At 44.7% G+C, this 22,588-nt stretch overlaps 1 protein-coding gene and 1 long non-coding RNA gene across 6 annotated transcripts in view; one reads left to right on the top strand and one right to left on the bottom strand.

The window, feature by feature from the left end:
* Window positions 1-1,087: 1,087 nt before the first annotated feature.
* LOC148685979 (uncharacterized) lies at window positions 1,088-20,535 on the bottom strand. Of its 4 annotated transcripts, XR_015949646.1 has the most exons (7): window positions 20,396-20,535; window positions 19,761-19,989; window positions 17,810-17,847; window positions 14,377-14,596; window positions 12,014-12,150; window positions 10,659-10,860; window positions 1,088-2,057 (listed from the first exon to the last, which is right to left on the bottom strand). It is a non-coding gene; the product is annotated as an uncharacterized LOC148685979 (long non-coding RNA). The 4 variants fall into 4 exon arrangements; XR_015949645.1 differs by lacking the exon at window positions 1,088-2,057 and having other exon boundaries at window positions 8,916-10,860; window positions 17,656-17,847; XR_015949647.1 differs by lacking the exon at window positions 1,088-2,057 and having other exon boundaries at window positions 8,916-10,860; window positions 12,014-12,173.
* The window catches only part of NECTIN3 (nectin cell adhesion molecule 3), a 42,845-nt gene continuing 40,679 nt past the window's right edge, over window positions 20,423-22,588 (top strand). Inside the window, exon 1 of one of the 2 annotated variants that reach the window (XM_035115063.3) lies at window positions 20,423-20,899. In XM_035115063.3, the coding sequence (XP_034970954.3) occupies window positions 20,554-20,899 (346 nt within the window). In that variant the 5' untranslated portion in view covers window positions 20,423-20,553. The remainder of the gene's footprint in view (window positions 20,900-22,588) is intronic. The other variant, XM_035115064.3, reaches the window with a different exon arrangement.

Here is a 22,588-nt window from a genome sequence, read left to right as displayed (position 1 = left end):
TATTCTTAGAGAATAGATACTTGAAGGAAGATAATTTAGTTGAAAATGGATGGGGGAGCCTTTGTCCTTCCTGATGTTGCTGGAATCCAACCACCGTCAACACTGGTCAGCTTGACCAATGGTCAGGGATGATGGAAGGCTCACCTTCATTACATATTTTTAGGCACCAGGAAAATCATTCCTCTTCTCCCAGGCTTTGGGCTAGTCAAACAATTTATGGCCTTTTAAACTGCGAGGGGTATTGGTTTTGTTTTTCATTATGATATGCATTTAGGTGGGGGGGGCTTATATTGTAAACAGCCCTGTGATCTTCGGACGAAAGGCAATATAGAAATTTAATAAATAATAATAACATCTGAAGGGACCCACATTTGCTACCGCTGGTCTAAACATCTCCCTCCACCCTCCCCCAAAAGAATTATAGGAAGTGCAATTTCTAATGGGTCCTGAAAGTTGTTAGGAGGTTCCTATTCCTCTCCCTGGAGCTACAATTCCCAGAGTGGTTTCAAAATCAATTCCTCTTTGCAGGGAAATCTAAGAACTGTAGCTCTGTCGGGGAAATTGGGGTCTCCTAATGACTCTCAGCACCCTTAACAAACTACGGCTTCGGGTATTCTTTGGGGGAAGCCATGACTGTTCAAAGCAGTGTCACAAAAGCGGCATCACAAATAGATAGTGTGAATGTGCCTTACTATGTTCATAGGTTGTTCCAGAGATTATCAAATGCTCATACATATAGGTGGAATCAGTAGCTGTGAAGAGGCGTGATCTTTCTTCCCCTCTCAGCGCATTTGGTGAAGAGTCCTGCCATTCTCTGTATTTTCAAAGAAATAATACACTTCCAGTTTATAAATGGCCTTTTCACTGCTGTAATATAATATCAATATCTAACGAGAAAAGGAGACCACACTGAGCTAATCTCTGTGAAGCAGCTGTTTCTCAAAAAGGCCAATTACTATTATATTTGCCTTATTTGATATTTCTGTGTTTTAAAGATTGCTCACCAAGTCATTTGTGGCCCTTTAATAGAAGCTTAAAACATTCGGGGAAATGCCTATAGGTAACTGGTAAGAGGAGTTATACTTACTCTGTAATCAGTCTCAGCAGGGAAGGGCTCGCGTCATGCACATAATAGTGATTCTTTGCCTTTCTCTACAATTGCCAGAGTAGACTTTCCGAGAGCTGCAGCAGCTCTCTTTGCTTCAAGAACTGGAGTCTAGCCTTCTGTGTTCTGCCTGTGGAAGAGTGGAACTGGCCGTGCAGGTGCCAGAAATATTTGATTTTAAAAGCAGATTGGTTTTACGCTTAAGTGAAACTGGAGTTTTCCAAGGTACAGATCTGGGAAGCTTGTTTGCTTGCCTAAGACAAAATGATCACTAAATCTAAAGTCTGTTAAAGCTTTGCATGCTGTGATGGAGTTGAGATGTGGGTTTAATAAAGAAGACGGGGGAAAGCCCCCACCTCTGGCCACAACAGGTAGCTATGGTAACACCTGATGTAACGTTACAGCACAAGATCCCCTGCCCACACTTCCATGGGGAGAGGATGGGATACTCCATGTGTGGCTGTCTGAATATGGAGTTCGGCCCTTAGTGCAACAGAGGAAACAGCTTATGTTTGTAAACTAGATGGGATTGTCGAGACAGCATTATCCTTTTAAACTTGGAGGGTAGAGCAAAACTAGCAGAAAACTTGGTTTACAGGCTCCTAGGAGCTCAGAAGTCATCAATGCAGAACAAGGATTAATGCAGGATAAAGTTGTGGGAGCTCATTAATTGCACAAGTGGAAATTCATACCAGGCACCTTTCTCTTGCTTCAAAATCCTCAAGGCCCAAGAGCAGTGGCGGAGCTGGCTGCATGGGCGCCCGGAACGGCGGCCATGGTATGCAGGGGGGGGGCAGGAGCACAATCTTCCGCATGCAGCTGCAGCGGCGGTGCGATACTCTGTGCGCGGCTGCGGCCCAGGGGGCAGCAGTGCAAGTCCTCCGTGGTGTTCCTTTTTGTCACCCCCTCAGAGATGGCATCCGGGGCGAACCGCACCCCTCTTCCTACACCCCTGCCCAAGAGAACAGAGAATCTCAATAAGCCAGAAACATAATTTGCAATTTATATGCTACAGCCTAAACACAATGCAGTTGTAACACAATATGGAAGAAGAGGGAGCAAAGTGGGGCAATTGTGGCAGGGAATTATTTCTCCCTCCCACCGAAAGCATGTGCAGTGGGTTTCTTGAGATGTATGCGGTGGTTTGTTCAAATTCAGCTTAAAAAATAATCGAAATAAGCTAGCTTAACTAAAAATAAATAAATAAGAAAATCCCCAGGAGAGCACAAGCTCCAGTCTAAGAAGCAATGTCTACAGGAATGAAAACAATTCTGACCTGCCTGGTAAGAAGTTTTTCTGCTGTACGCTAATCTGTTTTCCAGAGCTGTGTTCCTACATCAAGTATTAATTGCTTCAGTCCCATTCTCCTTTTCAAGGTGTGAGGCAAACCTTCAGAGGTGTTATAGGTCCACAGAGAGTTTTCAGCTCAGTACTAGCTAAAATCAGTTTACACTTAGAATAGAAACAAAAGGTTTTACCGATAAGATTCAACATGATATGAAGGTGATGTAATTGTTGTTGTTTAGTCGTTTAGTCGTGTCCGACTCTTCGTGACCCCATGGACCATAGCACGCCAGGCACTCCTGTCCTGCACCGCCTCCCGCAGCCTGGTCAAACTCATGTTCGTAGCTTCGAGAACACTGTCCAACCACCTTGTCCTCTGACGTCCCCTTCTCCTAGTGCCCTCAATCTTTCCCAACATCAGGGTCTTTTCCAAGGATTCTTCTCTTCTCATGAGGTGGCCAAAGTATTGGAGCCTCAGCTTCACGATCTGTCCTTCCAGGGAGCACTCAGGGCTGATTTCCTTAAGAATGGATAGGTTTGATCTTCTTGCAGTCCATGGGACTCTCAAGAGTCTCCTCCAGCACCATAATTCAAAAGCATCAATTCTTCGGCGATCAGCCTTCTTTATGGTCCAGCTCTCACTTCCATACATCACTACTGGGAAAACCATAGCTTTAACTATACGGACCTTTGTCGGCAAGGTGATGTCTCTGCTTTTTAAGATGCTGTCTAGGTTTGTCATTGCTTTCCTCCCAAGAAGCAGGCGTCTTTTAATTTCATGACTGCTGTCACCATCTGCAGTGATCAAGGAGCCCAAGAAGGTAAAATCTCTCACTGCCTCCATTTCTTCCCCTTCTATTTGCCAGGAGGTGATGGGACCAGTGGCCATGATCTTGGTTTTTTTGATGTTGAGCTTCAGACCATATTTTGCGCTCTCCTCTTTCACCCTCATTAAAAGGTTCTTTAATTCCTCCTCGCTTTCTGCCATCAAGGTTGTGTCATCTGCATATCTGAGGTTGTTGATATTTCTTCCGGCAATCTTAATTCCGGCTTGGGATTCATCTAGTCCAGCCTTTCGCATGATGAATTCTGCATATAAGTTAAATAAGCAGGGAGACAATATACAACCTTGTCGTACTCCTTTCCCAATTTTGAACCACTCAGTTGTTCCATATCCAGTTCTAACTGTAGCTTCTTGTCCCACATAGAGATTTCTCAGGAGACAGATGAGGTGATCAGGCACTCCCATTTCTTTAAGAACTTGCCATAGTTTGCTGTGGTCGACACAGTCAAAGGCTTTTGCATAGTCAATGAAGCAGAAGTAGACGTTTTTCTGGAACTCTCTAGCTTTCTCCATAATCCAGCGCATGTTTGCTATTTGGTCTCTGGTTCCTCTGCCCTTTCGAAATCCAGCTTGCACTTCTGGGAGTTCTCGGTCCACATACTGCCTAAGCCTGCCTTGTAGAATTTTAAGCATAACCTTGCTAGCGTGTGAAATGAGCGCAATTGTGCGGTAGTTGGAGCATTCTTTGGCACTGCCCTTCTTTGGAATTGGGATGTAGACTGATCTTCTCCAATCCTCTGGCCATTGCTGAGTTTTCCAAACTTGCTGGCATATTGGGTGTAGCACCTTAACAGCATCATCTTTTAAAATTTTTAATAGTTCAACTGGAATATCATCACTTCCACTGGCCTTGTTATTAGCAGTGCTTTCTAAGGCCCATTTGACTTCACTCTCCAAGATGTCTGGCTCACGGTCAGCAACCACACTACCTGGGGTGTACGAAACCTCCATGTCTTTCTGGTATAATTCCTCTGTGTATTCTTGCCACCTCTTCTTGATGTCTTCTGCTTCTGTTAGTTCCTTACCACTTTTGTCCTTGATTATGGTAATCTTTGTACGAAATGTTCCTTTCATATCTCCAATTTTCTTGAACAGATCTCTGGTTTTCCCCATTCTATTGTTTTCCTCTATTTCTTTGCATTGCTCATTTAAGAAGACCCTCTTGTCTCTCCTTGCTGTTTTTTGGAAATCTGCATTCAGTTTCCTGTATCTTTCCCTATCTCCCTTGCATTTTGCTTGCCTCCTCTCCTCCGCTATTTGTAAGGCCTCGTTGGACAGCCATTTTGCTTTCTTGCATTTCCTTTTCCTTGGGATGGTTTTCGTTGCTGCCTCCTGTATAATGTTACGAGCCTCCATCCATAGTTCTTCAGGCACTCTGTCCACCAAATCTAAATCCTTAAACCTGTTCCTCACTTCCACTGTGTATTCATAAGGGATTTGATTTAGATTGTATCTTACTGGCCCAGTGGTTTTTCCTACTTTCTTCAGTTTAAGCTGGAATTTTGCTATAAGAAGCTGATGATCTGAGTTACAGTCAGCTCCAGGTCTTGTTTTTGCTGATTGTATAGAGCTTCTCCATCTTTGGCTGCAGAGAATATAATCAATCTGATTTCGATGCTGCCCATTTGGTGATATCCATGTGTAGAGTCGTCTCTTGTGTTGTTGGAAGAGAGTGTTTGTGATGACCAGCTTGTTCTCTTGACAGAACTCTATTAGCCTTTGCCCTGCTTCATTTTGAACTCCAAGGCCAAACTTGCCAGTTGTTCCTTTTATCTCTTGATTCCCTACTTTAGCATTCCAATCCCCTGTAATGAGAAGAACATCCTTCTTTGGTGTCATTTCTAGAAGGTGTTGTAGGTCTTCATAGAATTGGTCAATTTCACTTTCTTCAGCTCCGGTAGTTGGTGCATAAACTTGGATTACTGTGATGTTAAAAGGTCTGCCTTGGATTCGTATCGAGATCATTCTGTCATTTTTGAGATTGCATCCCATTACAGCTTTTGCCACTCTTTTGTTGACTATGAGGGCCACTCCATTTCTACTACAGGATTCTTGCCCACAGTAGTAGATATGATAGTCACCCGAACTGAATTCGCCCATTCCCTTCCATTTTAGTTCACTGATGCCCAGGATGTCGATATTTATTCTTGTCATCTCATTTTTGACCACATCCAGCTTACCTCCATTCATGGTTCTTACATTCCAGGTTCCTATGCAATATTTTTCTTTACAGCATCGGACTTTCCTTTCGCTTCCAGGCATATCCGCAACTGAGCGTCCTTTCGGCTTTGGCCCAGCCGCTTCATCAGCTCTGAATCTACTTGTACTTGTCCTCCGCTCTTCCTCAGTAGCATGTTGGACGCCTTCCGACCTGAGGGGCTCATCTTCCAGCGTCATAACTTTTATATGCCTGTTGTCTTTGTCCATGGAGTTTTCTTGGCAGGGATACTGGAGTGGCTTGCCAGTTCCTTCTCCAGGTGGATCACGTTTAGTCAAAACTCTCCACTATGACCTGTCCATCTTGGGTGGCCCTGCATGGCATAGCTCATAGCTTCTCTGAGTTATTCAAGCCCCTTCGCCACGACAAGGCATTGATCCATGAAGGGGAGGTGATGTAATAGCTATCAAAAATATGTAAGAAAGAACAGAAATTTTAGAAAATGTGAAGAAATGACAAACTATTGACTTTGTAAAAGCTGACACGGCTTCTCTTATTCAATTCGGAATATCTTGCCGGACACCAATCAGAGTGCAACAAGTATTCACTACCAATTGGGAATGCAGTGCCAACAAATCAGGTCAGGACCACCGATTACTACAATTTACAGTTTTACTCCAGTTCTTGAGAATCACGTTTTCACCTTTTAACAGATTAAACAACAGATTGCAATAGACCTGATGTAATTTTGATGAACGATAGATATATAAATGGCTACTGTGATAGATAGTGCAATACCTCTCAAACGAGAAAAACTGAGCATGTAAAAGCAAAACTTCAACAACCTCTAACACCTAGCCTTGGAAATAACGTGCATCTGGAAACTCAAAACAATTTAAATAGCCTTCCTCTCAGTATCAGTTACAATAATTCTCCCAAATAGCCCGAAGCAAACCTGCAAGTATCATTGTTCCTATTAAATGCAATGCAAAAAGCTGTCGCTCTCCAGACGTCACATATAAATCAGGAAATTCCTAAACAGTGACTGACACTCCTTACAGAACGATGCCTGGGATATCTGATCCCTCTCTGAATGAGCACAGAAACTGCCAGGGATCATATTTGACACTCCCCCATTCTGAGTGGTAGGGAATTCCGAGAGCAGCCGCTTTTACATGGGCAATGAGGAAACACTACCAGTAACTCCCGGTGCTTTCATAGTATCTGCTTTATTACAAATATTTACACTGAGGATGTGGGAAGGAAGGAAGCCAGTCTTTAGTGAAGAGCCAGCTGCAAACTCAGACTACAGCCTCATTCACAGGCTACAGTCAAGTCATTTCTCTCTATTTCCCACGCAAGCAGGTGCACGTTACCTTAGCTCCTAAAAATAAATGAATGGGTGGTAATTTGATTCGCTCCTCTGGCAGAACATTTGCCAAGGGTCTTGGGTCCTGTCTGTGAGCTGTAATGATGGTGAGCTGGCTTGTGGGGTGTCAGACAGTGGGGTGAGCAGTAGAGGCTGGTGATTTTTGTCTGCGGCCACTAATGCTTTTCTCCAGGGGGCACACTCTAACATATCTTTCACCTGGACATTTATTTTTTTTGCTGGATCAAGTTGCTAGATTTGTTAGGACTAATCTCCAGGCAGTGGTTTGGCTCCTGAACCTGTAGCTGCTCATAATCTGCAGTTGACAAGGGCTTATGCATTCATGCTGAATTTTTTCAGTCTTGAGCTCCTCTCAACTTCTTGAAAGAATAATTGTTCAACATTCACTGCTTTCTCCCATCTCTGATTCATCGCCCTTCCAAAGCTCAAGAGATTCCATCACGGAGAAGCAGGCCCTGGAATGTTTAAACTTGTGTCACTCAAAAATTCACCCTATCTGTTTTTATTTAATAATAATTTCTAATTTCCTCATTGCGTCTGTAAATAATGAAATTTATTTACTTGGAAAATGCAGTGTTGTCTATCTTCTGTTGAAACTGCCCCCCCCAAACATTGCAAATGAGCACTGCATCTGAAAAATTCTAACCTGGGAGTGGAATCTTGTGTGGCAATGAAATGTAACTGGATGCCCGATGTCAAACAATACTTTCTGGGTTGGGAATGAAGAATATTGTGATGTTAATGTGTCAAGCATTCTTGTGTATGTCATGGCAACTCGACAAAAAAGGGGGGGCAGCTCATTAGTCTTTCACCAGCAAGTGAAGAACCTAAACTGCAGTGCACCACGTCATAATCAAAATAGAATTACACCAGAAGCACTGCCAAGATTTCCTTTTATTTTTAAAATGGTGTTTTAAGAGTAAGCGTGAGAGGACGTGTACACGTGTGTGCGTTTGTGTGCGCGCATACGCAAATCAGTGAAGGAAGAGAAGGGAAATTGAGAAAAATGAGAGGATTGGGGGGGGAACTAAAATAGATATACAAATAATTAAAAACTTGGTCCCATTTAGCAGGATGGGGCAAAAATAGATCCTACATGTGAAAAAGTTGTGATTACGATTCAGAATTCTCCTTTCTCTTACAGTTAACAATAAACTAATTTTCCTTCAATCATAGCAATCCACTCAAAGGGCAAGAGGTGCAGTCCCCCTCCCCAATAATTCATTACCACCAGCTTCCCAGCTTTCGTTTTTTAAAGAGAAAGTTTCTAGCATTTGTAGAGCCTGAGTTATGAAGCAAAATGTACAGACCACCACCACCTCCTCCTCTTCTTCTTCTTCTTCTTCTTCTTCTTCTTCTTCTTCTTCTTCTTCTTCTTCTTCTTCTTCTTCTTCAAAACTAGCTTGATTCTCCCTTTCTGTGTTTTGTGTTTTACTATCTCGTCCCCCAAAGCAAGAAAAAATCCTGCAGATACCCATGCCTGCAATTTATTCCTTGTGGAGTGTGGATGACAGAGGATATCAATATGCTTTCTATTCTGCCTTTTGTGTGCACACCTAAAGGGCAAGGCATGAGATGCAACAGAGTCATGCAACAACAGCATAAAATTACAGGCTGCTCATAGCCCAAATATCCTCAACAACCGTTAGAATGATGAGGGATGTAGCCTTCAGAGGTGGGTTTATAACAACTTCCCCCAACCTGGTTTCCAACAGGTGTGGTCCACCAGTTGTTGTTGGACTACAACTCCCACCATCCATGACCATTGGCTAGAGCACAGGTCAACATGGTACCCTCTAAATGTTGCCAACTACAACTCCCATAATGTATTATTATTGTTATTAAAAATTATATACCGCTTTGCTTTTAAAGGGAAATACCCAAGTAGTTTCTAAGAATGAGCATTAGCCCAACAACATATGAATGGCACTACATTGGCTACCCCTGCTCTAGAGGGCCTCAGATTCCCCATTCTTGATATATAGAAAGTTTTCATCTTCCATTTCTAATGCTGGATGCTCCCACTCTTGCATTTTTAAACTTTGGTAATTTTTCTTAAAATTTGCTAAAAGGAGCAGCTAATACAGTTATGCCCATGTGAAAGCCATTGAAAATGATGATAATCACTATATTGTTTCTTCGAAGTTCCCACCTTTTTATTGTACTGCTTTCTTTATAACGAGTGCTTGAAATAGGATAAAATCTAAAATATAGGCATTCAGTGCCTCTCTAATCCCAAACCTCCAGCATTTCGACTGCCATTAACATTCCTTTTCCTCTTTTAATGTCTTTGCTTGTTCACATCTTAGCTTTTCTGTGAGCACCAGTTATGGTAGTATGATCGTGGGTTCCATTTGAGGGCTTTTCAGGGTTATATATATCAGTTCTGAGTATTGAGACTATGGTGACATTTGAATCATATTTGAGCCTTGAGAATATGGTAACATTTTAGATGGAAACAGGACTCATTGCTTGCCATACCACTTTAATGAGTTACAATGAAGTGTTGTGGATCAGTGGTTGCCAACTTTTTATTTTTGCAAGCATCACTTCCTTTGTGTGAGAGTGTCGCACTAGTGTGCACTACATTGCGTATCAAGCCACCTTTCCTTGAGAAACTCCCTAACTTACCGACATACAGGCGCAAGTGTACAAACAGTGCTCTTTTCTCTAAGAAACAAAGGGCTGGAACTCACCGCTCCAGTCGCTAACCCATACGCTGACACCATATTGAAACCAAATTCACATGACACCAACTTATAGAAAGATTCAGATTGTTTCCCCCTCTCATTGCCTTCGCTCATTAGTGGGCAGCGAGGTGTTCATGTGCTCTTCCGAGCTGCTGTTTCATACCCTCGTTTCTTTGCGGGAGACTCACTGGGCAAAGCTTCCCATGCAGATTCCCCACGTTGCACACAATGGCAGCAGCCAGCAAGCGCCACCTTCACCTTCTGGCCTGCACCCCCAGCATTTGCCTGGCCTGCGCTGCACAGGCGCCCTCTAAGGGGCAAATCTCGATGCATTTCTGCATCACAAGGCAGCTGGAGTGCCCCTTCCGCTCCACTGCTGTGCACGTGTCGCTCTTATACTCTCGCCAATCGCTCGGAGGCTGTGACTTTTGTAAACAAGTAGCACTATCACCATAAGGAAGCTGGCCCACAATGGCACCCACCTGAGATGTGCCAGAACTGCATTTCAACGCGTTCTGTCAGAACAAAAAGCCCTGCCTACAAATAATCTCCTGTTATCCAAGCCTTTCACAGATATTTGCTGTGTGTGTCCATCCATGGTGTAGAATATTCAGTGTAGACCCTTCAAACCAATGTCTCTGGAATGAATCCTTTGTCATTTGAAGGGGTCTGCCAATACAAGTTTGGGCAGCAGAGCTTCAAAAGATCTCTTGCTGAAACCTTAAGAGCTTCAGCCAATCTAAGGGAGCAATACTGGACTAGATGAACCAATAGTCTGATCTAGTGGAATTCAGCTGGTGCATCATGTAAAAGTTCAGTGCAGTGGGAAATCAATGCACGTAGGATACCCATCAGCATGCAGAAGTCTGTCCAGCACATTTCTTTCCCACCCACAGTCCTTTCTGCAGCCCTATCTCCCACTTGCCCTCTTTATTCTCCCCATATCCCAAATCATTATTCTGTGTATCACCAAACCCCACCTCCCTCTTTCCACCTTTTTTTTACTCTACTGGTTTCTCTCTTCCACTTCCTCTCCTATCTATGCTGATGCTGAGTTCAGTGGCAACCACACACAAGGCTTTCGGTCTACCAGCAATGTGAAGGGACATCAGTCATGGTCAGCTATGCATGGACTGGGGGGGGGCAGCAACAGGCTGGGGAAAAATGGTACTAAGTCCACCACTCACTTCGGTGGTGAGGAAGAACAATAGAGAAGGTGGTGTTCTCCCATGCAGACTTTGAAGAACTGAGATTCCCACAAAGTGGTGGGAAAGGACTACAGATTATGAATTTAGGAGGCCACAAATGGTCCTGGTGGAAGTTGCAGTTGGTCCACAGGTCTTGCCTTTTGCAGGGCTGCTCCAGACAGCATCAAACAATAGATATTCACTGGGCAAGGAAAAAAGGGAAGATTTAAATTTGATTTACTTATCAATAGCCTAGCAAATCATCTTGTTCTTTCTAAGATCAGGTAAATCTGTGGCTTGGGAACTAATTCCCAACATTCCACATGCACATAATCATAATAATCATAGAAAGCTTTGAAAAGAATGAATGGCATATAATATATTCTATAGTGGAATACAAGGTTCGTATTTGCACAAAATAGTCATGAATGTTGCCAAATAAACTCATATTTAGTGAGAATGTGCCAACCATGAGATTGTTTTGTCTTATAAATCACAAACGGTCCCCAAGAAGAAGCAAAGTCAGAGGGGTCCGCATCATCCCTAGTGGCATGTATTTTATGAGTCAGTTTTTCGGAAATGGCAACAAACATGACTTTTTAAAACCATAGGTCCACAGATCTGAGCTATTACTATTGCAAATTATGATTACAACAAGCCAGGAAAAAGAAAAGGGAATCTCTGTGTGCTGAAGGGGGGGGGAGGGCAGCTGATGAGCCCGTAGAATAGTGTGACATCTGAACTGAATTGTTAGCACGATTAACACAATGGGTGAAAACCTTAAGCTGTATACTCCAGAGTAGTGGAAATCTGCACACACAGTTTGTGTGATATGTTAATCACTGTACAGTCCTTCTCGTAACTAGCTAATAAATGTTCCAGGTTCTTCTAACACAGCAGTAGCACTGATGCTTAACTCTTGTTGAGAAATATAGTGTAAGAACCCAAGCTGGGTTATAGACACTTTAAGAGCCATTGCTAGGTTAGAGTTATGGCATTTTCCAAATTCCAAACAGAAAAATAATAATGTCATAATATTACACTCCAAAACAATGTCTTGCTGTCTTGCCTTTATAGCCTTGCTCTTAACTCTTAATAGATATGCGCACGCACGAACAGGAAAATACATCTACATATTTAATACTTTTGTATAAATAGGTGCATATCATTAACTGTAATTAATGCCTGTAGCCTTTTCATGTATAAAACAGTCACGGTGTAAGGTATAAGCATGCTGTACATCATTTATAAAGCCTTGCACATACTTCACACATATTTGGAAGAAATGGCTGTGGAGATTGCTGCAGTCCTGCGAAGCTGTGCGTTTGTGTTTCTAGTTCACGTGGAATTATTACCTGCACAGTCACGAGGATGCTCAAGCCAGAGGATAATCACACTGAACAAATTCAGTAGTACTGCTCCATCTGCAATTCCTGATTGGGATCCAGAATTTATTCCTCACTCCCCATTGGTTGGCCAGGGAAGGAAAAACCTGCAGGCAAAACAACCCATCACCTGAAATGTATAGAAGAGGGAAAGAGATAGAACCTACTCGCATGAGACACAGGCCTTCGACCAGGACTTGTAATCTCAGCAACAGTTGCTGAGATCAGATGCATCTACAGGAAGACAGAGAACACAGAAACCTGCTTTATACCAAGTCAGACAATTGGTCACTCAAGCTAGGTACTGTCTACACCAGGGTTCCCCAAACTTGGGCCTCCAGCTGTTTTTGGACTACAACCCAGGGATCATGGGAATTGTAGTTCCAAGTAGCTGGAGATCCAAGTTTGGGAAACCCTGGTCTTCACACTGACTGGTTTCACACTCTTCGGGGTTTCAGATAGGAACCATTCCCAGCCCCACATGAAGATGACAGGGATTAACTTTGAGATTGTTTGCATGAAAAATCCACTAAACTAAGGTCCTCCATACACAAGTTCTGTGGAAAAGAGCCCTCTTTGGGTTCTACAAAAGAAACCTCTTAAAGAGTCGTCTTCTTCTTCTTCTTCTTCTTCTTCTTCTTCTTCTTCTTCTTCTTCTTCTTCTTCTTCTTCTTCTTCTTCTTCTTCTTCTGTCCTTACATTGCCTTTCACACCACCATTTAACATGCCCCCTTTAAACAACAGACTTAAAACAGTTTGACATGGCCAACAGGAGCATCTATTCATAGGTGGCACCCTATGGCACCCAAGCCACTGCTTCAAGCACCCCATTTGTACTTGTATAAGATTACAGTATATGTATGGAAGTGAGAGCTGGACCATAAAGAAGACTGATCGCCGAAGAATTGATGCTTTTGAATTATGGTGCTGGAGGAGACTCTTGAGAGTCCCATGAACTGCAAGAAGATCAAACCTATCCATTCTGAAGGAAATCAGCCCTGAGTGCTCACTGGAAGGACAGATCGTGAAGCTGAGGCTCCAATACTTTGGCCACCACATGAGAAGAGAAGACTCCCTGGAAAAGACGCTGATGTTGGGAAAGATTGAGGGCACTAGGAGAAGAGGATGACAGAGGACGAGATGGCTGGACAGTGTTCTCGAAGCTATGAACATGAGTTTACCAAACTGCGGGAGGCAGTGGAAGACAGGAGTGCCTGGCGTGCTATGGTCCATGGGGTCATGAAGAGTCGGACACGACTAAACGACTAAACAACAACAAAATGGTAAAAGATATGCATGTAGTATCTAGCACTGTATTATACTTATCTGTGTTAATTTTGTTTCTGCTTTCTCAATATGGAGTATTCCTCTCTTTCTTATTTCTTCTTCTTCTGCTATATGACCTTTTTCATGTACAAAGTATGAATTATTGTGCTGCAGTCTGTTATAGTTCTCTCACAGTCTTCTCTCTCTTTCTCTCTCTCTATATAGAGAGAGTTTGCCAGAGGCAAAAGGAACTTATAAGTTCTTTGTTTCTTTTTAATAAGTCACTTATATTACAAAACTGAAGCGAGTACCAAAGCCATTTTGAAGCAATATTTAACCATCGCTCCAAAGCCATCAGAGTGAGAAAATCAGTTAAGGCTGATGCTCTAACTTGAATTCACAGTGAAAGAAAATAAACACCAGATGCTTGGGGGGTGGACGTGATATACAGAATTAAAATTATACACACTATTACACAACAACTACTGCTGTGTTGATCCCAGAAGATGGAATGTTGACTTGCTCAAATGGAAATGAACAAACTCCAAGTATCGTAATGAAAAACATAATGACGAGGGTTATCACCAAAGCATTTGCAAGGGCAAAGTCCTAGCTGAACCCAAAACAAAAGTTTATGAAATAATCACAACATCAAAGGGGCCTGAGAAGCGGGGTGCCCTGCACCAATGGGGTTGCTGGTGGAAGAGTGCTATAATACAAGCCAACAGGTGACAGCTCACTTTGGAAATGCTGATACCCTACTGGGGCAAGAGAGGAAAGAGGTAGAATGGTGGATCAAGAGTGGGTTGTTTGGCTGTAAGTTATGGCCAACTGGACTGTCTATCTGCCTGTTCCTCCACCAGCATTCCACCATACGAAACTGTGCTCGAAGAGTAGATCAGAAAATAATTTAAAATACAGTAAACAAAATAAGTTGCAATACCATTACCAATTCAGTAATTACAGTTTGTTCAAAATAGCCATTTCCCCAAAGGAAAGAAAATGACTGTCTAAATGGCTTGGATAATAAGACTATGATTCCACAAATTTATAGCCACTGAACTCACCTGTCCTGAGGTGGGAGAGATCTTTCACTTTATGTTGGGACCTGTTCCAAGTTCTCTGCTACGTGCAGAAAAGAGACCGGAAGGGTCAGTCTCTTACTTCATCCTGTAGTCCAGTGATCCTTGGAAACAGTGAGAATCTCTGTTGATGCTTCTGTGTGTCTTCCAAAGCAGACAGGAAGTGAGACTGAAGCCTCCTTGTTATCCTCCACTCCCCAGTCCCCTGTGGATACCAAAGAGTTAGAAGAAAGGCAGGATTTGTCTCTCACACCCAGTGATAAAGGGACAGAACACTCCCATCTCCACATTCTCTCCAATGCGAGAGAGCTCTGGGAAGGGGAGAGGTTTCTGACTTTGAGATGGCACATAGGAGCAGCGATTCCCCGAAAGACCGATGTGGTTGCCACCGGTCATATGGCAGCTACATTTGTAGAACTTGAAGGCTTCCTTAAGTCACATGGCACAGGCCCCATTCAGATTGTATGGCTTCCAGCACAGGTGCAGAATTATGCACTTAAAAGTCCTTCCATGTAAAAAACAAACAAAAAAACCCAAACCCCACAGACACCCCCCACACCCCCATGCCACATTCAGAAAAACTAGTACACTAAGGAGAAAAGCACACAGCTTGGCAATTTTACAAGGTTTAGTCATATGCTAAAGAAATAGCATCTACACCTGCAATTGGAATGGGTATAGCATCAACACACCTGTATCATTTTATTGTTCTGAGTATGTAGACTGGCTCTTCCAATAATAGGTTATTTAAGAGAAAAGGAACAAACCATCTTTGGCAGCTGAAAAAACCTAGACCTTGATTAATAAAACCTTAATTTAATGTGTGTGTTTTTTCTGTAAGCTGCCTTGGGAGAGCTTTTAGCTTTGAAAGGGGGCTTACAAATAGCTCTGAAACATTTTTAGATTTGAACTGGATTCAAAATCCATACCTGTGTGTCAATGGGATGTATACTTTCAGTTGTACCAGGAGCTACAGGGTGGGAGAAAAAGCCAACTAATAGCTGTGGCGTATTCCAATTTACAGCTACCCCATGGTCTGTAACTTATGTTATACAACCTGAAATCACCGAAAACTCCCCAGCACTTCACACTGCAGACTCTTCTTCAAGCTCTTTACCTTTTGCCCTTCAAGCACAGCATGTTCCAAACAGGCAGGAAGGAATAATGCAGTTTGGCCTAAAGCTGCTCCTGTTAGGAGGTGCTTTTTCTTCGCCTACCTACGGCTCCTTTATGTTCTTAGCTCCATTTCAAGTCAGGATTTTGACAGAATTGTCAGAAGTAGCAGAATCTGGCTAAGACAAGACCACTCCTTCATCAGTCACATTTAGGTCTACCTAGTCTGACACCTTGTTCCTAGCTAGATGTTTCTGAGAAGCTCAAAAGCAGGTTTTAAAAAGAAAGAAAGAAACCAGCATCCCTCTGTCACTGCTTGTCCCCAGCATCTGATATTGACTATTTGCTACTTCTGCCTTGCAGGCTCCATTTAAAGCCCATGGCTGATAGTCACAATAAATCCATTATCTACATATTTGTTTAATACCAGGTATTAAGGATACAATCCAAAGTACATTTACTAAGAAATATAGGCTGTGCACACATTACCGTTTATGCTACCTCTAGTATTTGAAGCAGTGGACACACAATATTCGCCACAATCCATATCTATCCTGTAGTTTCTTGAGGAATCATAGAATAGAATCATAGAATCATAGAGTTGGAAGAGACCACAAGGGCCATCCAGTCCAACCCCCTGCCAAGCAGGAAACACCATCAAAGCATTCTTGACATATGGCTGTCAAGCCTCTGCTTAACTGCTGTTAGATGCATTTCCCCTTACATCAGCTCCCATCGAATTTGAAAACATATTATTATTATTATTTGAATTTATATACTGCCCTATACCCAGAGGTCTCAGGGCGGTTCACAGAACAAAATCAAAATACAAATCCACAAAATACATAATCAGAATAAAAGCAACAAACCAATAACCCTGTCAAAAAACCCCACAGTTTTAAAGGACATAGGATGTTAATAAGATCAACCAAAGGCCTGGTTAAAAAGGAACGTTTTTGCTCGGTGCCTAAAGTTGTATAATGAAGGCGCCAAGTGAAGCTCCCTGGGGAGAGCATTCCCCAGACGGGGAGCCACTGCAGAGAATGCCCGTTCTCGTGTTGCCACCCTCCAAACCACTTGAGGAGGACATGAAGGGCCTCAGAAGGTGATCTCGGGGTCCGGGTAGGTTCATATGGAAAGAGGTATTGCAGTCCTGAGCCGTTGAAGACTTTATAGGTCAAAACCAGCTGGAAACTAATTGGTAACCAGTGCAGTCGGACCAGGATTGGTGTAATATACTCAAACTATCTTGCTCTGGTGAGCAACCTGGCCACTGAATTCTGTACAGTGGTAGATACCTTGGGTTACAGACTCCGCTAACCCAGAAATAGTACCTCAGGTTAAGAACTTTGCTTCAGGATGAGAACAGAAATCTCATGGTGGCGGCAGCGGGAGGCCCCATGAGCTAAAGTGGTACCTCAGGTTAAGAACAGTTTCAGGTTAAAAACGGGCCTCCAGAACGAATTAAGTTCTTAACCCAAAGTACCACTGCACTTGCTGAAATTTCCAAACTGTCTTCAAAGGCAGCCCTATGTATAACGCATTACAGTAATTTAACCTTGAGGTAATCAGAACATAGACAACAGTACAGTCATACCTCGGTTTAAGTATGCCTCGGTTTGAGTATTTTCAGTTTAAGTACTCCGTGGACCTGTCTGGAACGGATTAATCTACTTTCCATTACTTTCAATGGGAAAGTTCGCTTCAGGTTAAGTACAGACTTCCGGAACCAATTACACTCATACCTCGGGTTAAGTACGCTTCAGGTTGAGTACTCCGCGGACCCATCTGGAACGGATTAATCCATTTTCCATTACTTTCAATGGGGAAGTTTGCTTCAGGTTAAGTACTCTTCAGGTTAAGTACAGACTTCCGGAACCAATTGTGTTTGTAAACCGAGGTACCACTGTAGTTAGGCCAGGCTTCCTCAACCTTGGCCCTCCAGATGTTTTGAGACTACAATTCCCATTATTCCTGACCACTGGTCCTGCTAGCTAGGGATCATGGCACTTGTAGGCCAAAAAACATCTGGAGGGCCAAGGTTGAGGAAGCCTGAGTTAGGCTATTCCTGTCCAGATAGGGGCATAGCTGGGCCACCAGCTGAAGCTGATGGAAAGCACTCTGAGCCTCGAGCAAAGGATCCAGGCGTACCCCCAAGCTATGAACCTGCTCCTTCAGAAGAAGTGTGACCCCCATCAAGAGCAGGTGACCTTCCAATCATCCGGTCTAGGGAACCACCCACTAACAGTGCCTCAGTCTTATCTGGATTGAGTTTCAGTTTGTTGACTTTCATCCAGTCCATTACCGAGGCAAGACACTGGTCCAGCACTTCCACTGCCTCACCTGCAGAGGTGTAAAGGAGAAAAACAGATGAGTGTCATCAGCATATTGCTGACAACGTATTCCAATCCTCCAGATAACCCTACTCAGTGGTTTCATATAGACCTTAAACAATGTAGGGGATTGGACTGAGCCTTGCGGAACCCCACACTAAAGGTTCTATGGGTCCAAAAAGCATTCCCCAAGCGACACACCCTGGGAACGATAATCCAAGTAGGACTGGAACCACTGCAAAGTGGTACCACCCACTTACGCAACATTCACTTCATAGGGAAGCTGAGGCAGCCTTTGCACATGTGCAGAAGAAAGCTTCATGAATAGGATTTGGGGGCTTACACATGTGGTGAAACCAAACAAGTAATGCATGTGAGGTGAAGGCATCCCTGCCTCCTATCTGGGGTGTACAGTAACATGCAAATGGAACTTGAGACACAGCAGGGGGGAAACAACTTTACTGCATTGTAGGTTGTTAATGTGTGCATAGTCATAATTGAATCAATGGGACATATTAAGTAAAGGTGCTTGGATTTGGGCAGTAAATGACAGAGAAAACATGTTTTGTGACCTGTTTGTTTCTTTAAAAAAGAGAAAGTTTGCCAAGTTGCACAGAGACTTGATAATAAGAATATCAAACTATGTAGACAGTGATACCCAATAAGCAGAAATCCCAGTATTGAATCACATTTGTGAAAACACACTGATTTGGCATCCTTACACTCTCTGCAAGTCTATCATAGGCGGGTGTTTCCAAAATGTGCTACAATGTTTTTTGGGATTGAAGTCTCAACAGGTAGTTTGTGTGCAGTTTAAAAGATTGTATATGAAAACAGAAAAATTACACAATTCAAAAATTGATTTTGTTAACTCTCTCTGTTAATTTGCTCTTCATGATAACAAAGCTAAGCAAGTTCACATAATTGGAAACTTAATTCATATTTACTCTAATGTGATTTACAAACCATGCTTTTACAAAGTACCATTCGGATTCTCTTAATGTGTAGTACATATATATATACACTATTCTCAAACTTCTCTTCATCCTTGTTGAAGTAAGAGCATCTCCTCAACAATTGTGTTTCACTGACAGTTTTCTTCAAATGCTCCTAATGAGATGCTGAACCATTTCATTGGAATCAAAAGAGCCTCCCTGGATGTAGCGAGTATTGCAAAATCAGGTTCTTAATATCTGCAAGTATCTCTGTCACACACTCAAGATCTGTTCATAAACATCCTTCTGCCTTCCCTTCATCTCCAAACCCATTATTTGCTAAAGAGATCTGATTGGCTAAGAGGATTGGGAACATGATACCCTGCTTTTCACTGGTGCCAGTTCTAATCTGTTTCCACAGTGCAGCAAGGAACGAAGCTTACGCCCATCCCACATCTTCAATGGACTGTGCAAAATGAGTTTTGTTGCAGTCTTATTGGCAGAGGGCAAATGCCCACATCCTAGAAATGACCACAGAAATGGGCAGTAGTAGTTGGGATGCAGGTTACAGGAGGAGAGAGCTACCTTCTGTCACTTTCAGAAACAGGCTGCAATAGATGGACAGGGAAGTAAAGGAAAGCTTGCACTGTCACTACCTCCATTAACCCCCATCTCCCCGCGCCCTTTGAACGGATGCAGAAAGGTGCAACTGCTGCAATTGTCAAGCCCGTATCTTTTACCAGCAATTAAATCTGCTGATAAACAAGCATTTAATTTTCCAGTAACTGGTTGCCTCATCTAACTTTGTCAGGTAGCCTGCAACCTTTCCTCCTTCATTCCGGGTCACATGTCCTTTTCCATTCACGTCCGAAAACTCTAATTCCAAACTACTTTTTCCTTTCGTGGTTGCTTTTTTTTTTTTTAAGAGCAACGATTTCCAAGCGGCAAAGGGGGTGGGGGACGAGGGAGGACCAGAAGGTGAACCTACTGGTGTTAACAGTCTCCTGCTTCGTCGTTAAGCGCTCCTGAACTCAGGTGATTATTTGGAGCCATGCCACGGCTGGAAGAAGATGATGAGGAGGAGGAAGATGAAGAAGAGTGTCGGGTATTTGCTTGCTGACGGACGGTCGTTTGCAAAACAACCCTGTCGCCTTTCTGTCTCTTGCTGTGCTCCTGGTGCTTCTTCCAGCTGGTCGGAGGAGGATTCTCGGAGGGTCCTAGCGTAGAAGGAGAAAGAGCGGGGCTGGCAACGGTTTGCGGCCAGAAAACCAGCAAGCCTGTATTTTTCACCAGGCACGAAGGACTTAATAACCACCCGGAGTAAAACTGGCAGACGAGGCAAAGGAAGGTAGAGAAGGGGAAATCATGGAGAGGAAAAGGAAACTCAGTCATGGTTAGAAGCAAAGAAAGAAAAAAAGAAATGCTACAGAGGAAAGGAGGGTGGGTGGGTGGAAAAAAAATAGAAATGAAAATATAAAAAACAGAGAGTGAGAAGCACTGATTATCTCTCTCCTCCCCCCTCTAAAAAACCCCCTCCTCTCTTGCAAGTGGGGAAGGGGAGGGGGAGGAGCGGCACGTACCACTAACTCTCAAAGGGAGGGGGAGAAAGCTATTGTGACATACCCTCCGCTCCCAGGTGCCCAGCTTCCTCGTCGGAAGCGTCGAGTCGCTCAGACCGGGAACGTTCGGTCAGGAAAAGGCCTTCAGGGAAAGAGAAGCTTCCGTCCGGCACAAAGGAGAGGGGAACGCTCCCTCTCAACGCCCCTCCCCTCGCGGTCTGGATGGTCCGTCCCGTTCCTTCGGTGGGAGGAGGAGGAGGGGCGGCGGGCGCGACGCCTCCCCGCGCAGCGACACACGGACCCGGCGCTGCGAAGGGAAGGAGGCGGAGGAGGAGGCTGCGCTGCCGTGCCGTAGCGGCGGCGGTTGCTGCTGCTGCTGCTGCTACTGAGAACGGAGCACCCAGCATGGCCGGGTCCATTGTGGCGGCGGACGCTCCGCCGGCTCCTCCCGGCCGCCGCTGCCCGTCCTCTTCCCCTCCGTCTCGGCGCTGTTGCCGCCGCCGCCCGGCTGCGCCCGCCCTGCCCGGCTTGCTCTCGCTGGGCTTGCTCCTCTCCCGCGTCTGTTGCGGTGAGTCGCTGCAGAAACTTTTCTCTTTTTTTCCCGCGAAGGGGGCGGCGGCGGCTCCTCTCCGGACCAAACCAGTTTCCTCTCCCCCTCCACCCTCTCCGTCGTCCTAGCGCGGGGCGCGAAGGGGCCGCCGCTGTGGGAGGGACGGAGGTTGAGAAAGAGCGAGCGAGGGAGGGAGAAGTGGCGGGCGGGACTTCGGGGAAACTTTTCCCTCAGCCGCTAGTCGGGAGAAGTTTCGTGTCCGGTGGAGGCGAGGTGGGCCAAGCCGGAGGCGCGCGGGGGGGGGGGGGTTAGTGCTTCGCGTGTTCTCTCTTCCCCCGTTGCATGAGGGGAAACGGAGGAACCCACCTCGTGGGTCCTTCCCGCCCCCACCCCTTTTTCAACATTTCGCGGGGGGAGGCCTGGAGGGTGAGCTTGTTCGGTGTGGGGGGGGGCGACGACGGCGGCTTCTGGGTGTGGCGCTCGAGGGGGGCTTCTTGTGAAGGGGGGGGACGAAGCCGGGCAAGAGAAAAAGAGTTGTGGGGCGTCGAAGAGCAAGGGATGTGTGCGAGGGTGTGTCTTGTCTGCAGCTCATGTTCCTCTGCCGAGATATATATTCGTTTTCTCGTGCGTCCTAAGGCGCTCGTTAAAAGGCACACACACAGAGAGCGGCAGCGCTTTCCGAGCCCGTGGCTGCGCCAGCATGATCAACATCGCCCTCCGTTACAGTGGCGGGAGGTTCCCCCCGCTTCCCCCACTAGTCTCTGGTAGGCGGGAGCCTCGAAGGTCCGCTGCTCTTTTCTTTTTAATAGTTTGTGTGTATTTGTGCGTTGCCAACACCGCGCATCTGCTATTCCGGGAGCGCTCCTCTGCCCGGCGTCGGCGTGCAGGCGGAGAGAGTGAGCGTGTGTGTCCCGCCGCCTTCTTGTGTTTTGTTGTCGGCGCTGTTGCTGGGAGTTGGAGCTGTTGGGATTCCACTTGTCACTTGGAGCCGCCGCCGAGACCGTTACGTCCGGCATTCTGGGAGCTGCGCTGGCTAGAAGCTGCTCTCGCTTGTCTCCGTTCTGTCTCGGCTGATGACGGGGCAGCCGTGATTTGTGGGGAGGACAGGCCGATGCCATGATGTAGCTGGCCGCCGCCCTTTTAAATGCACCCCCTCCAGGTCTCGTTCTCCCCCCCCCATCCCGTCTTAGGGAAGCCCCTGACTTCAAAAACAACTGGTGTGCTTTGTCAGAATTGGCCAGTAGCCAGTTGGATGTTGAGCAGCAGGTGCTGAAGCAAATGCGAATATGTGGGGATAGCTTATCTTGGAACAGCTCATTTCAGGGACTGTTTGTAGAATCTAGAGTTGGAAGGGAGCAGGGGGGTCATGTAGTCCAACCCCTGTGGAGGACTCCACAAGGAGAGTCAAATCAGCTGAGTGCTTCAGTCCTCATTACACAGCCACAGCCCTTATCTGAGTCCTCCAGACTCTGGTAATACACCTGAAGATAATTGTAGGGTGGTGCAACAGATGCTTGTGGATTTACCAGAAAAGTGATGCATTTCATCCATGTGTATACATCACTTCATGTCTACCTTAGATTGTGAAAAAGCCAGAAATCCTGTAGACCTCTGACTACTATATTTTCAATGCTAGTTTAATACATAATTTTTAAAGCTATATTTTATTTGCAGGTGAGGTGCTTAATACCCATTTGAGATAATTTG

The sequence above is a fragment of the Zootoca vivipara genome, chromosome 4 (assembly GCF_965207765.1).
Source record: "Zootoca vivipara chromosome 4, rZooViv2.hap1.1, whole genome shotgun sequence".
NCBI lineage: Eukaryota > Metazoa > Chordata > Lepidosauria > Squamata > Lacertidae > Zootoca > Zootoca vivipara.
This window is presented reverse-complemented; position numbering and strand designations above follow the sequence as displayed.